Source organism: Alligator sinensis, unplaced genomic scaffold (assembly GCF_000455745.1).
Source record: "Alligator sinensis unplaced genomic scaffold, ASM45574v1 scaffold86_1, whole genome shotgun sequence".
Lineage (NCBI taxonomy): Eukaryota > Metazoa > Chordata > Crocodylia > Alligatoridae > Alligator > Alligator sinensis.
In genome coordinates this window covers 1,821,337-1,836,563 of record NW_005841971.1, presented here as the reverse complement: position 1 = coordinate 1,836,563, position 15,227 = coordinate 1,821,337, and the positions used below count along the sequence as shown (strand labels likewise).

Sequence of the window (15,227 nt, the reverse complement as noted above, 5' to 3'; positions counted from 1 at the left end):
CCCTCCCCCCCCCCCCCCCCCCCACCTTTCTCCTTTTTGCTCTCCCACAGCTTGGACCCCAACAGCACAGACCCCAAACGGCATCTTGTCATAGTCACGCCACCCCCAGGCTAGCTGATGCTGAGAGGTGTCTATGTGTGTGCATCTCCAATTTCACTAGAACAAAGGCAGACAGAACAGTGTCCACTTGGGGCTTTTTGGAGCTAATCATCAGGTCAACTGGTAATGTCCCTCTGTTCTTCCTTACAAATACCTTGGAAAAAGCTGTTTCAGAAGAAGTTGAACTAATGAGAGAGATGTGTTCTAATAAGCTCCCTTCTGGCTTCTGACTTGCTTCAAAGGCCACAATCTGACAGTGTTCAAGAGGGGACAGGGAGAGGTGTGAGAAATAGATTTTATAGATTTCATAGACATTAGGGCTGGAAGGGACCTCGGAAGATCGAGTCTAGCCCCCTGCCCCGGGGCAAGAAGTCAGCTGGGGTCATAGGATCCCAGCAAGAAAAGCATCCAGACTTCTCTTGAAGGTGTTCAAACTAGGTGTTTGAACCACCTCCAATAGCAGGCTATTCCAGACCTTGGGGGCTTGGACAGTAAAGAAGTTCTTCCTTATATCCAGCCTGAAACGGTCTTGCAGGAGTTTATAAGCGTTCGACCTTGTTATCCCTGGGGACGCTCTGGTGAACAAACATTCCCCCAGATCCTGGTGAACACTCTTTATAAACTTATAGGTGGCCATCAGATCACCCCTGAGCCTGCACATTTCCAGGCTGAAGAGTCCCATAGCTCTCAGCCTGTCATCGTAAGGTCTGTTTTCCTGACCTCTGATCGTGCGCATGGCTCTTTGCTGAACTCTCTCAAGCTTCTCCACATCCTTTTTGAATTGTGGAGCCCAAAATTGGATGCAGTACTCCAGCTGCGGCCTCACCAAGGCCGAGTACAAATGACCTGGTTTGCAATGCATAGGACCTTTGAGTGCCACCAGTTTGCTGCAGACAGTGTGAAGGAACAGGGAGAGGGAGATTGAAAAGTTCAGTATCATCAACAAATGCATGCACTCCACACAAGCAGTCCTCCCTCCCCCACACCCCTCTTTGCCTCAGAGTGCTAGGTGGGAGCTGGGGTCTGGCAACACTCCCACTCTTTGCAAGGGCTCCCACTCTAGGCATACCCCAGCTGGGGAATGTACAGACCAGGGTTGGGGTTTAAACCCCTCCCTAATCAGAGTGTCCTGCCGGGGCCTGGCCACACCCCACCCCCTACAGCTCAACACTGTTGAATGGAAGGGAAAGCTCACTGTAGCGCCCCTCCCTCTCCCCAGATTCTATCTTGAGCCACTGCAGACATGTGCCTTCATTTCCTGAACCAAAAGTGAATGTCTGTCCACTTGCAAACCTGTTCAATCTCTGCAGGTTAGATAAGCCTGCAACGATGAAATCAATTCAGGCTCTGGCTTTTTGAATGTCTGTCCCTAGCCCTGGTGGCAAGTCACAGCTCCAGCTCCTAGTCCTGCCTCTACTCACCAGCCATTTAGTAGCAAGTCACAGCTGTGAAAGTGGGAAATAGTCAGAGAAGGTTTCTAGACTAAGGGTGTGACTGCTCCAAACTCCAAGCTAGCACTAAAACTGATCAACACTTGTGTGACTCACAACATAATTTGTAACAAGGCCCTGACAGGGAAATTAATCCATTAGAATTTGATGTTTATTCCAAGTGTCTTCAAGTGTCTCTTTTCCTAAAAAGTGAGTCAAATACTTGCTTTATTACTTTGTGTTTCCAGACCTGATGCAATACAATATTGAAGAAAGACTCCCCGCTGACCCACGGTAATTTTGTATGTATGGATGGATGCAGAGGGCTTTTCTGCCTGCCCTTGTCAACCTATAAATTACTTACTTTGATGGTGTAAGGGAGTACCTTGAACTAAATTAAATATAAGTCCCTTTTTTAAAAAAAGGGGAGCAAAAATTGCAAAATGAAAGAGGAAAATATAGCATTTGATTTATTATAGCTTATCTCTCTCTCTGCCTTTTTCAATTTTTCCTTTTTCCACTTACCTGCACGTGGTAGAAATGAGGTTGGAATACTGTTGAGATGCATTCAGCAAGTCCACGTCTGCATTTGCATCTCTAATGCCCTCTGTTGAACACCACACCACTGGAAAATGAAATCTTAAAAGCTGTATGCAGAGTGTCCTTCACTCTTTGCAGGTTCCTACTGTAGGTAGATACTGTAATAGAACGAGCACTCTGACAGCTGTAGCTTAAAGATCAAGGTGTGCTACCTTTCTAGCATGTCTTGGTGCACAATCATATTCTGCTAGAGTGGATACAAGTCTTCCCTTCTCATGACAGAAGAAAAGGAAAGGCAATTCAAAAGGGAAATGCAGTCATTTTTAAAAAGTCATTACACGTGATCCCCATATTTCAGCAGATGTGCTCAAGTGCAAAGAGCAGCGAGCATGGATTCAGTTCCATTCACCATCACACAATTGTGACCAAGTTTGCTTTTATCTTTTATGTCAGGCAATCAAAAGAAAATAGGATTATACTTACTGGGAGAGGGGCAAATAAAATCATGATAATTAAAGAGCAGAAAATCTAACTGTGGTTTAGTCTGGAGGCATATTAATGAAAAAAGGCTTAAATAAATTACTCAAACAAGATCTCTGGGTTCTCTTCCTTCTCTTTGTGCCTTGGATGGAAGAGGAAGGCACCACTGATTGTGTTAACTGTATCCTTTTAAGCTCCAAAATGCAGAGTTCATAACCTAGGAAACTGCCATACAACTGCATAAACAAAATCAATTAAAAAAAACTGGGGGAAAAAAGAGACACTGTGGATAAAATCTTGTGTCACAGTCAACGTGAGCTTCACAACTGAGTCTTGTATACAGTGACATGTTCTGTGGCCTTTTTTAGCTTCCTCCTTTGGAATTCAAAGATAATTTTTTCATCTGACAATTATGATGTTACTTTTTTTCCCTAATAATAGCTATTCTATTTCTCACAGCTTTCCCATTTCCAGTTAAACATCCTGACTCAGGCAAGTTCTTTAGCAGATGCCTAACTCTCAGTATACATGTTAAGTTCTACTGAAGTCAATCAAACTCAACTCAAAGTGTGTTCTTAGTACTGGCTCTCTGTCTTTCCTAAACTGAAAATGAGTACAGGATTGCATTCTTATATTTCCACTCAGCAGCTCTCTATTATCTCCCTCCTGGTTCATTAGTGGACTGCACTTACCGGTAGAAGTTAGTACAATCCACTGTTGAGTGACAATTCTGAAACTCCCAGGCTTTCAGTTTCTGGCATTCCCGGTGGGCTCTGAGTTTTACCCTCACTGTTCCTTGGCACAGTTCAGGTGCAGGTTTCCTCTGTGGGCGACTGCAAAACTCATTTGACTCGATGCGCCAGGACTCAGCAAAATCATCCACCTCAAACTTAAAATTGCCGTCACCTCCAATCAGGTCATCTCTCTTGTGTCCATTGTAGTTGCCACATAAACCACAGAGTTTGCCCTTCAAATGAGGTGCTGCCATGACTTCAACAAAACTGTCCCCATCCCAGGAGATTTCTAAACCTGATACAGAAAGGAAGAAGACAAAAAAAACTTTATCATAATTAAGCACAGTTTATGTTTACAAAACAGTGTGCCTGAGGAACTAAATGAAACCTTTGCTTTCATCCCCTAGTATTGCTGGATTTAGGTCTTTTGCATAGAACTGTTCAGAAAGTGCAATATTTCTCAGATCTAGGGTGACCATATGTTCCAGTCTGGCCAGGACAAATTTCAAGACTGATTTTGTAGGCTGGGACAGATTTCATAGGCTGTCCCAGTGTCCTGGCTAGTTGGTGAAAATGGAGATAAAAGTCCCAGATAGTGCCACCCCACCCACATTGCCCAGCCTGGCTCCACCTAAGCAGTGGCTGGAGGCAGGGGGCAGGCTGGGCTGGGCACCGCTCCTGCTGGGAGTGAGAATCAGCCAGAGGGGATGAGGGATAGTGTCTTGGATTTCCTTAAAAATAATATGGTCACCCTATTCAAATCAGAGTAAATTACAATATATTGTAAGAATCTGTGGGCTACAGACAGGAGGGTTTCTTTTAATCCAAAGTTGGAGATAAGACAGAAGCATTCTGGGTGAAATCCTGGCCTTACTGCAGTCAATAGCAAAATCGCCTGGAACTTCACTGCAGTCAGAATTTTACAGAGTACAGGCAGCAACAGTATACAATTTTGCCTACACCACAGCACACCAACAATGAGTTATGGAGCTACCACTTGTTCTGAAAGCTCATTTATTCCTTGTTCTTTATGCTGATATGGACAGTCAATAAGTCTTTTAGTTGTGGATACCTACAGATCAGGTTCTACTCCAGCTGTTGGACACCTAAATGGACTTTAGTGCTGGAGTGCAATTCTATTCCACCCTGTTCAAGTCCATAAATATCCATTACTGGTTCTACTTTTGTAACACACCACCACCTTGTTCTTCAGACTGAGTCACAGAAAAGTAGAAGAACTCACCCACCTTTTGTATTAACTGTTTTTCAAGGACATAAGCAAGGTGGAATAGGATTGTATTTATGTCCTTAGTCTGAGACTAGTAAACTTACTTTACATAAATCAATAAAGACAGATTCAAATGGGTAGTCATGTTCAGAGAAAATAGTCATGTTCAGAGCACACCACCTGGAAGAGGATTCAAAATGGTTAATTTAAAGGAGGTTCAGATCCCTGTAGTTCATTACAACTTTCACCCATTAAATTCTCATAAATTAGCAAAACATTTGAAAGCAAGAGGAGGCTGGGTTTGAGATGCAGAAGCTTGGATTGAGATATTGATGAAGTGCCTTCCAGCCCTACTTGCCTATGATCCTATGCATTGTTCCATTCTGTTTGACAACTCTTAAAACTAAGATTTTGTACCTTCAAGATGTCAAGTTTTAAATTGTTTTCTATGGGAAGTAAAAATATAGATGATAAAAGAACAACCTTTTGATATTGTTTTGGAATAAAAGAACATTGGCAATTACTGAGGTTCAAGTCCTATCAGAAATTGTTATTCTTTACCTTCATTCCTATTGTCAGTGCCATCTGAAAATAATACTTTAGCTTAGGGAGTGCTTTCCATTGGAATATCACAAAACATGTGACCAACAGTTATATATCCTCCCGACTTCCCTGTATCATTACCTGCATTCTACTAGAAACAAGACCCATAAAATTTGTGCCTTGGTCAGATTCACACAGGACGCCTGTGGCACAGCCAGGAACAGAACAGGATTTCTTTACACCCTCTCCTTTCAGGCTTCATGGGCATTTATACACATACCTTTTCATGCTGCGATGAGCCAGAGATTCTGCTCCAAATGCAAGCTGATGTGCCCGGAGCTGCATCACTTGTATTTGTATAAACAGTGCATCAGTGCTGGGTAAGTGGCAGTGGGTGTGCTTTTGAACTAAAACACCTTCAACATGTTTTCGTTCAAAAGCATACCAGCACCATTTTCTCAGCGCTGACGCACATTTTGCCATTTATACAAATGCATGCAATGCAGCGCTAGGCACTTTCAAAAGCTCCCGGCGCTGCATCACACACGCATCTAAAAATGTCCCATATGATCAGTATCCCTTGCATATTCATATACGTAACTTAACATACCAATCACTCCATTCAAATCTGAAATGGTTCCTTTAGCAATAAGCCTCACTGACTCTTATTACATTTTCAATTTCCATAGCTACTCAAACAGAATGTGCCTCAGAAGTAACTGTAATCAGAACAAAGGCTGCAAAAGAGTTTTTTTGTCACTGGTACAGATTGTCTTTTCCACGCTATGTTTGAGACATAGTTTGAGACATGTTATCATGTGTTTTGGGAAAACAGTTGTCAAGTAGATAAGAATATAACAAGTGCCATACTGAATCAGACCGATGGTTCTAGCCCAGCATTCAATAGTGGCAGGAGTAGATACTTTAGAAGCAGAGTATTGAACAGGGCATAACTAGAGTGATCTATCCCTCATTCATTACTGTGTCGTCCCCACAAGCATCCACTATCGGTGGTTTTGAGATGCCAGAGGACACATCTCTGACAGGTACCCATTCAGCGTGCTCCCTCACAGCTTCATGGTTTCTTATGAAGGCAGTGCAGGTGCGCAGTGCAACGTCTAAACATATCCTTATTTAACCCATGTCTGAAAATAATTTGACATATTGTTATAACACTTGAATGGTCAAAGCCACTGCATCTTGTTCCAGGGGCATTACAGTTATTATTTAGTTTACTGAATATGCAACAAGCCATCTTTGCTTCTGACAACACTGCACAAAACAAAACACAGCTTGATTTTCAGACACCGGGCTGATTTTGCCATGCCAGCATTTAGAAGAGCTGCCATTATTTTGTAAATTGAGTACACTTCATATGGAAAACTCAGATAAGTTCTCTCAAACCTTGGAGTGTCAAAATCCAAATTTTAAGTCCATCTCTGTTTATGATATGAATCTAATTTAGAAGTAAATGCTCAACTCATTCTCCAAATGAGCTCCATCATGCTGCTTAAATGAAGTCACAAAGGCAAGAAAGGAGGTTGGTCCAGATTAATAGCTCCATATTCATTTTCCAACAGTAGCTCGATTGCTGAAGAAGCATTAATTGACTTGACTGAAACAACTCATGCTGTCCAGTATTAGTAACGATCGTGCAATCTAAATGTAAAGCCATTCAGGGATAATGCAACCTACTGATGAATGTGTGTTATATGTCACCCTATGGGCCCTGACTACAGAAGATATCATTCCCAAGGCACCAGCTGACTTCAGCTGAAGCTATAGAAATTCACACTTCTAAATCAGGAGGTTTCTGCTTCAATTGTCAGCACTGGCCAAGATGGACACTGTCATACTAATAAAACAGGATATACTTTTCACTAATTGCGTATAGTATAATTACATTATATCCTGCTTTAATATTTCAGGTTCAAATGAACACTTGGTAACTGTCTCATACTGCTTATTTTTAAGGATTTATTCCCCTTTATTTTATTTATTTTAATGAGGAGCATATAGACTTCTCCCCATAACAGATCTTTTTTGATTTCCAATAACAAGGAAAGGTTATTGGTGCTATGAATTTTGTAGCTAGCACTCTGATACACCCACTATTCTTGCTGCTGCCTGTTCACACTGCATAGCATGTATCTTTCTGTTTGTGCATACGTGGAAAATTTAGTTTATTTAAATAGATTAACAAGAGCTGTAACAAAGGGGATTAGTCTATGGAACAATGTTTGAAAATTGTCTGTTTGGCAGACAGAAATTGTTTGGAAGTGTTGTTTGGTGCCTATTTCTTTTTTCTTTCCCAAACGGATGAGTTTCCCGTTCTCTTGGATAAGAATCAGGATTTAAGTGATTGGCAGGATTTGACGCCAAAGGACACAGCATCTGTCCCATCAGGGGACGTGCAGAATAGGAACATTTTTTGAGTTGCTTCATAGGGGTTTCCAATTTTCCCCTTGCACTAGGGGAACGCTTAACAAACGTGTTGCTTGCCTTCTTAACTTGGCACAGCATGTGCTATCCTGCATTAGAAATCCTTTCTGGATTTATGCACATCACACACTGCAATTCACATGCTGGGGGCGCTTTCCAATTGTTCTGTAGAATTTCTCACGGTAGAGGCATCCTCAAGATCTGGCAGACATGACTCTTCTCTATGGATTTAGGGGCAAATCCCAGTACACAAAGCCTGAGCAAATGAGGTTCATGCAGAAGCTCTGCACAGGCGTTGAGCAAACAAGATTCATCCCGCAACCTGCCAGTGGAGGAAAAAACTCCAGCACAGCATCTGCTGAGCTCCCTTCTATTTCCAACATGGAAATTTAAAAAAAACAACCTGCATCATTACAAGCCTAGTGAAAGGCAATTGTAAAACTATCTGTACTGTCATGAAAATGGGGCACCACAGTTGCTGCTTCTGGATACTCAGGATTAGAGCCGGTCAGGAATTTTTCAGCAAAACAGGGTCCCGTTGTAAAAGGCCGGTTCCTCTAACCTGGAATATTTTGGGGGAACATACTGGTTTCAGCAAATTTCCAACTAAACACAGGCAAGGTTCCAACTAGGCTCCTGCCAATATGCCTGGTGGAGCACATAGGAACCTAGGCTCCATGGTCTGTACCTCTAAGGATAGCCTTTCCATGCAGGCTGCCTGGGTGCTAGGGATAGCAGAGATCCAGGCTCCCTGCCATGGAGTTGGGAACTTGGGTGCTGCTGGGTGAGCTCATGCTGAGCCAAAAACACTGACATTTGTACTCACAGGGTGAGTTGCGTTTTACATTTTTTAAATGAAACAATGGATTATTTCTACATGATTTTTCTCAGATCCCAGCACCTGGAAGAAGCTTCAAAAATTCTCTCTGTTTTCTCTGAAGATGAAGGGACTTTTTTTTCCAAAAATTTAGAATTTCCTACAGAACAGAAATTCTGACTTCCAGCCAGTCCTACTGGGCACATTCCATCTCCCTGAACAGACTGTCAGTAGCTTGTCCTCCCCCCACCAAAGTGGAGCCATGCAGTTCATTTGCTTTTCAAGCTTTGTGTGCCAAGGCAAAGAGAAATTGGCTCTTAGTGAAGCTTTCAGTAAAAGGAATCTGATCCATGACTGTTAAGGGGAAGAATTATTTAAACTATAATTGGTGGTGATTACACACTCCTTGGTATTTTGTCATGTGCCATGTTTGTGCTGCATCTGCCAACACGGGGTGGGAGGGTTACATGCAGTCGTTCTTTGGGCTTATCCCAGCAATTAACAGAGTAGCAGCAACATTAGCTGCCAGTCAAATTTGATTGAGAATGTCGCTCTGGCCTGTGGTTGGCTAATGAATTCCACATCACTACAACTTGCAGGATTCAGCTGGTTGCAAAGAGAAACCCTCAAGATGCTTTTAATTAGAACATGTGAATAATGGTCATCTTGTGTGCATTTTACAGACAGCCACAAAAATTTGCCTTGCCATTTTGAAGAGCAAGCTCAAAGCTGGGATCCACATTATGCAGGGTTACATTTCCAGTGGATACATGAAGAGGTGTATAAATTCTCAACTCAGCGGTGGGTAGTAGGGTATCCCTAAAAAATGACTCCAGATAATGAATGTGACTTTACCTTATGTCTGTAATCTTACCACTTTTTAAAGAGAGATTGGTTTCACTCTTTTTACATGGCATTTAATTGAATTAACAGTAAATATTATTCTCACTGAAACAGTACTTCACTGTACAAGTGAAATCTCCCTGGACTGCAGAAGTACCTGACACATGCTAATACATAATTTCTTTACTTCCACTCAGTATTTATCTTCAACAGAACATTACAGTCTCAGAACAGTTTATCAAAACACATGTAAGCCCTATGGTCTAGTATTTTGACAATTAACGTTTTTGCCAGGACCTTACAGACCTGAGAGTCTGCTCTCTCTCCCTTCCTTTTTCCTTCACGAAAGGTACCAGATGTTCTGAATTTTCCCATTTGCTCCCACTTCTGGTTCTATAACAGAAGACCAAATCACAATTCTGCATTGACAAGCTCTCATTTGGACAGAGAGAGAATCCTGCAAGCTAATATTACACAGCATCCTGGGACCAGTTTTCAAACTGAAGCATGTATTTTGGTGGGCATCCCAGGTGAATTGTTTCTGTGATTTTTGCACCTGCAGATCATTCAGGCTTTTCCTGGCCATTCACTGCAGGTGCAGAATTGTGATTTTATACACATCACACACAGAAAAAGGGTATGATTTATTGCTGTGACTGAAAAAATTAAGGTGATATTTGAGAATCAATTTCCTGTTGTTCAGTGTTATCGGTTACTATTAAATGATGACCATTTAGAAATTACTGGAAGTTAAATTCGCATATGTACTCATGCACTGTAGCACTTGTTCGCCATTTGCAGAAATAAATACATTTTTAAAAGCTGCTCTACCCGAGTCTGTAAATTTGCATATCAATATCTCTGTACACATGCATCAGGAGTGTGAGGTTGATAGAGCACTTTGAGATCGTCAGACATCAAGCTCTAGGGAAGTATAAATATAATTATTACCAATCTATTTTTATTTCTTCATGCTCTCAATTCCAGAATTGTGACATTTGACGAGTTCACTAGAGGCACCACATCTTTTATGTTTATGCCAACATTTCAGACTTAGAGCAAGCACATTCCTTTTAGCCCCACCTGCTTTGGTTGTTACTTTCAGCAAATAACCATCCAAGTTGATCTGAAACTGTGGTGTCTTACAAGGGAGTGATATCCGGGTCCCATTCCACTTCACAGTAAGGTGTTGCTGGAGACTGATTGTATTTCTGCCCAACACAAGGTCCACAGATTTTGTCCAAGAAAAAGATCGGGTCCGACGAGCATCATTTTTCACCAGCACCTGGAAGGACGAGGCAGAGGAGGAGCAGTCTTTTGTCAAAACGTACTGACATGTTCCCTGAAAGTTAAATGTCCGTCCATCAAAAGTGTTGTAGTGGGGGTCTCCAAATACAGTGCAAACTCCAGGCTCTGCAGGTGAGTGAGAAACAAAAGCACCATCAAGACCAGTTGAAGTTTAAACAGTAGTAATTGGTAAACATTGTTTGGGGATGGAGAGCACCTGATAAAAAATTTTGTGAAAAAAAAAGTAGAATGGAAAGCCTGCATTTTTTTCTTCTAATGTAAAGATCCTTGAATGGTTAGGAAGCTCAATACCAACATTATACTGGTAAATGAAGGTTAGAGCAAAAAAATCGAACAAAAAGAAAATAAAACTCCAGTGAGGCTACCTTAAAACTCCAATGAGGCTACCTTCATCACTCAAACTAAGAGTCTTAAAGGATCTAAACAAGATGTAGAGATTATGTTATTACAATTTAAATTAGATTATTATTATTATTATTATTTTTTTTTTTTTTTTTTTTTTAAAATTTAAATTAAATTTTTTTTTTTTTTTTTTTTTTTTTTTTTTTTTTTTTTTTTAAGTACTAGCCATTGTGAGTCTTGGTCTGCTACTCAGATTAGTGCAGGCAAGTCCCTGAGTCCATGCAGGGTCCAGTGAAAGTTAACAAAACTCTATAGGCACAAGAGTCTGAACACACTGAATTTATTGTAGGGTCATGGCCTGAGGCATTAACACTAACAGAGATACAAAATGTTAAAAAATACACACACGTGTGTGCACATGCACACAAGTGGGCTATTTAAAGTTAATGTTTTTGATGTCCCTAAATATGAGTTACATTTCAGTCCTACTGAAGTCAATGGGCATTGTGCCATTAAGTTCAGTAAGACCTGGATCTGACCACATAGGCTTATGTATTTATATTCATTACATATGTATACATTATATAGTTAGAGATGTTTGCCCAGATTCTCTGGCTTGTTTTGACTAGTTTACTCTGCTCCATCAACAGCTACCATAAATCTTGCCTAACAGTAAGCCATGAAATTGAATATGTTTACACGGTTGCTCTATGATATTATATACCTTTTATAACCCATTGCTTCTATTTGTGATTTATTCACCATTGTTTTTTATAGGTTCATTGCAGTGATACTGGGTAAAAGGCTTCTCTGGATAGAAAATAAAGACGTGATGAATTGATAAATACCTAATATTATGGTATACCTGCATATTAATTCTTACAAATTTGGAGCAAATTTCTGGCTGTGCATGATAGGGAAGTAAAAAAATCAAAGGGGAGAAAGGCCAATTTTTTTCTAACCTGATAACGACGATGACTTCACTTGTGGAAACACATGGGGAAACCAGTCACAGACTAGGACAAGTTGTTTTCTATGATTCTATGATACTCAGTACTGCATGAACTTACAACAAAAAGACCATCCCTCCTCTAAGCCAACAGTCTCAGGGTATGGATACACAAGCAAGTGACTGCCAAATAAATGAGGGTGGGGATGAGAGTACCCAGGTGTGTGCACTTATTCAATTAAAGAAGACAGTTAATTAAAAGCCCCATAGAGGTTTCTAAGTAAAATTCCAATTCCTCTTTTGTAGGCTATACCTAACAAGAGATATGGAGAAGACTTTGGTGTATTGAGATCCAGGGAAATGCTCAACATGTTTGATTTTCACTCAAGAATGTCAGGGTTGCTGATACAGCAGTGAGTTCTAACAGCACAAATACTATCTGACTACTGCTGCTCCTGTCAGGAATTACGTCAAAGGCACGCACATTGACAGACTGTCAGTCACCCAAGTACAAGTATACAATACTTTTGAAGGATCAATATAGCCTTCATTTAGGGAGGGAAATTGGTATAGAAGAAAATATGACCCATAGGAAAGAGACAGTTAACACAAGAACTACTCATTAAAATTTAAAAATGGTATTTATCGGTCAAAAAGCAGAAAAAACATCTATCCAAAAATGGTGCAACTAGTAAATCCATGTCTACTGGCTCAAAAAAAGGACAAATGCAAATCTAGAAGACAGAATGGCCTTCTGGATGAGACCATGTCTACATGGTATGATGGCCTATCAAGTACATATACCTGACCTAACTCTGAACACACTGGCTAGGGACAGAAGTTACATATACTTTGGTTTAAGTGATCAGAAACTGGTTTAAACCTGTAACAGAACAGAAACTCAGTGCACATAACCAGTGTCAAAATGGCTGAAACTGGTTTAAGATAAACCTGGTTGAATGCAGTGTCAGACTTAACTGATTTGGGTCAAACCAGTTTATGAAACTTCTGTCCCAGGCCGCTTCCTGGTTCAAGTTAAATCACAGTTCCCCAGCATCCCGGGATGCTTTGCTACCCTGGGCTGGCGTGGGCAGAGAGCAGGCCTAGCCCTGCAGACCTCTGCTCCTTAGCTGGAGCAGTGAGGGCTGGTTGACTGGGGTGAACGAGGTAAGCTCAGCTGGGGATGCAGGTCAGTCTGCAGGGTGGGGACTGCCCCCTCCAGGCAAAACCCAACTGAGGTCTGGGGCCAGGGGATAAAGATAAACACCCCTTCCCAACTCAAACTTACTGCTGGCTGTGATTGTGGACTACAAATCCCAGAGGCGTGTGGAAGCAGGAAAAGGAAGTGATGAGCAACCCTGCAGAGTCCTGCTACTCTGATTTTGGACTGCAAATCCCAGAGACCTGGGGGCAGGAGGAAAATGAAGTGAACACACAGCCAGAGAGCTGTACTGTAGTGCCCCTGGCTGGTGGCCTGAGCCATTGCAGGCATTTGGCTGCATTTCCTTAATCAAAGGTAAATGTCTATTCACTTCTGTTTCAATTTAATCTGTGCAGTTTAGACTAACCTGCAAAGACTGAATCGATTCTACCACAGGCTTTTTAACTGTCTGTACTTAGCCACTAGCTCAGGTAAGCTAAGTAGTGTAGATGTTAGTGTTGTACTTGACTTGGGCTAATATACCCTGCTTCCATCTGAGCTTACGTACCCTGCAGCATCCAGGTAGTACACCCACAGAATCAGGTGCTGGGGCACTTGTATTCTACTCTTAGCTTTGCCATACATCCTCCCTTTCCATTAAGACCTTGAGTACATTTTTTAGGTCAAATGTTACAATGTTTGGTTTCCCAATAGGAGACTCTGAACTTCTTTTCCACAGAAAAGTAAGACTTGCATCTTCAGCTGAAATCATTGTTGCAGCTGCTCAGCATGTCTGGAAATCATGCCCATGGAATTGCAATCAAATACTGAGGGATCAAAATTAGGGGCATATTTTTCTTCTGTACCAAAATTAGGGGTAACTATTGAAGCATACACTTTTGAAAATGCATGCACCTAGCACTCTGCCTCAGTTCTCCCATCTGGAAACTTGGGATGTTACCTCACAGGGTGTTAGCATGGATTAATTAATATCTCTAAATAAATCTGAATAAAAGTAAATGTTATGCATGTCAGGAATTATAGCATTAGGTTACTAGTAAATATTAAATTATTGTCTCAATTTCCCAATATACCAGTCTAATTTTTGCATAAAAGAATTCAATATGTATTTAATTATTTGTTCCATTCATATTATATTTTAGCAATGTTTTATTTTTTATTTTAAAGCATGCAGGTAACATATTAGAAAGTGAGGAAATCATCAGCAAAAATATCCAAACAAAGATGAAAAAAAAATCAGTGAAAAGAACTGCTTTTTGTCTGAGTTTCTGGGAGCCAAGAATATAGGGATATTGTATGTGTTATTACCTAATATATCTCAGAGTTGTCTTTCTTTCTTCACCTAAGCAAGTGGTTAAGTGTCAAGACATGTGGAACAAACATCATTTAGAGATGTGCCAGTTTAAAATGATAGCACCAATGAGATCCAAAAGAAATATTTATTTTTTATTTTTAATGTGTTATATAGACTAATGCTGTTTAATGTTATGTTATGTGGTGTCACATCATATGTCAACTTGATGCAGTGCAGTTAAAATAAAAATAATGTGTTTTGGATTGAACAGTTCAATATCTGATCCAAATTCTTCTTTCACTTTCATAGCTGAAAGAGAAAAAGGCAGTTACCTAGAAAGAGTCTGAACTAACTGATATTTCAGCACCTTTGTGTAGCACATTTTCAAAAGAGTTATAAGAAAAATGTTTAAAGTACACATGCAAGGGGAAAAAATTAACAGTACACATGCATGTGTGCAGTAGCTCTGACAACTGCCAGCAGTGAGTACTGTATTGTTGTCCTGAAAGGAAACCTTAAGTACAGGGTGTAGCAGGACTGCAAAGAGCAGATGACATAAAAAGAGTTTGTGATATTTTTAGGTTTCTTCTTTCTTTCCTAAAAGGGTTTCAAAGACATGTTGTTTTATGTTCCTTCTTTTTAAAGATGTCCCTCCTGCTTGACTGTCCCTTAAATCCAATGCAAGCAATGAAAACATAGAAAATATAGTATATGAGGAACCCTCTACAGCTGGGATAGGGACCAGATACAGTCCATGGAGCCATGTGATATGGCCCACAAGTCAGTAAACTGACTCTATGTGCCAGCCTAGCCCCATGCATTGCATGAGGTGCATGGGCTGGGCCCTGTGCCATGCACACTGCAGGCAAGATAGGCAAGCAGTCTGAGATGCCACAAGTAGCCCATGCCGTGGACCCCCTGTGCTTTGTGCATCACCAAGACCAGCCCGTGTATGGTGGGCAGTTGGGGTGTGCGAAGCAAGCAATATTTGATTCCGATTTGGTTTTGGCCCAATT

At 40.9% G+C, this 15,227-nt stretch overlaps 1 protein-coding gene across 2 annotated transcripts in view; it reads right to left on the bottom strand.

Moving 5' to 3' along the window:
• Window positions 1-15,227, bottom strand: part of BMPER (BMP binding endothelial regulator) — a 232,619-nt gene that overhangs the window by 73,885 nt on the left and 143,507 nt on the right. For both annotated transcript variants that reach the window (XM_025200608.1, XM_014518624.2), the window contains 2 exons: window positions 10,240-10,569; window positions 3,242-3,578 (listed from right to left, as the gene is read on the bottom strand). In XM_025200608.1, coding sequence (XP_025056393.1) covers window positions 3,242-3,578; window positions 10,240-10,569 — 667 coding nt within the window. The remainder of the gene's footprint in view (window positions 1-3,241; window positions 3,579-10,239; window positions 10,570-15,227) is intronic.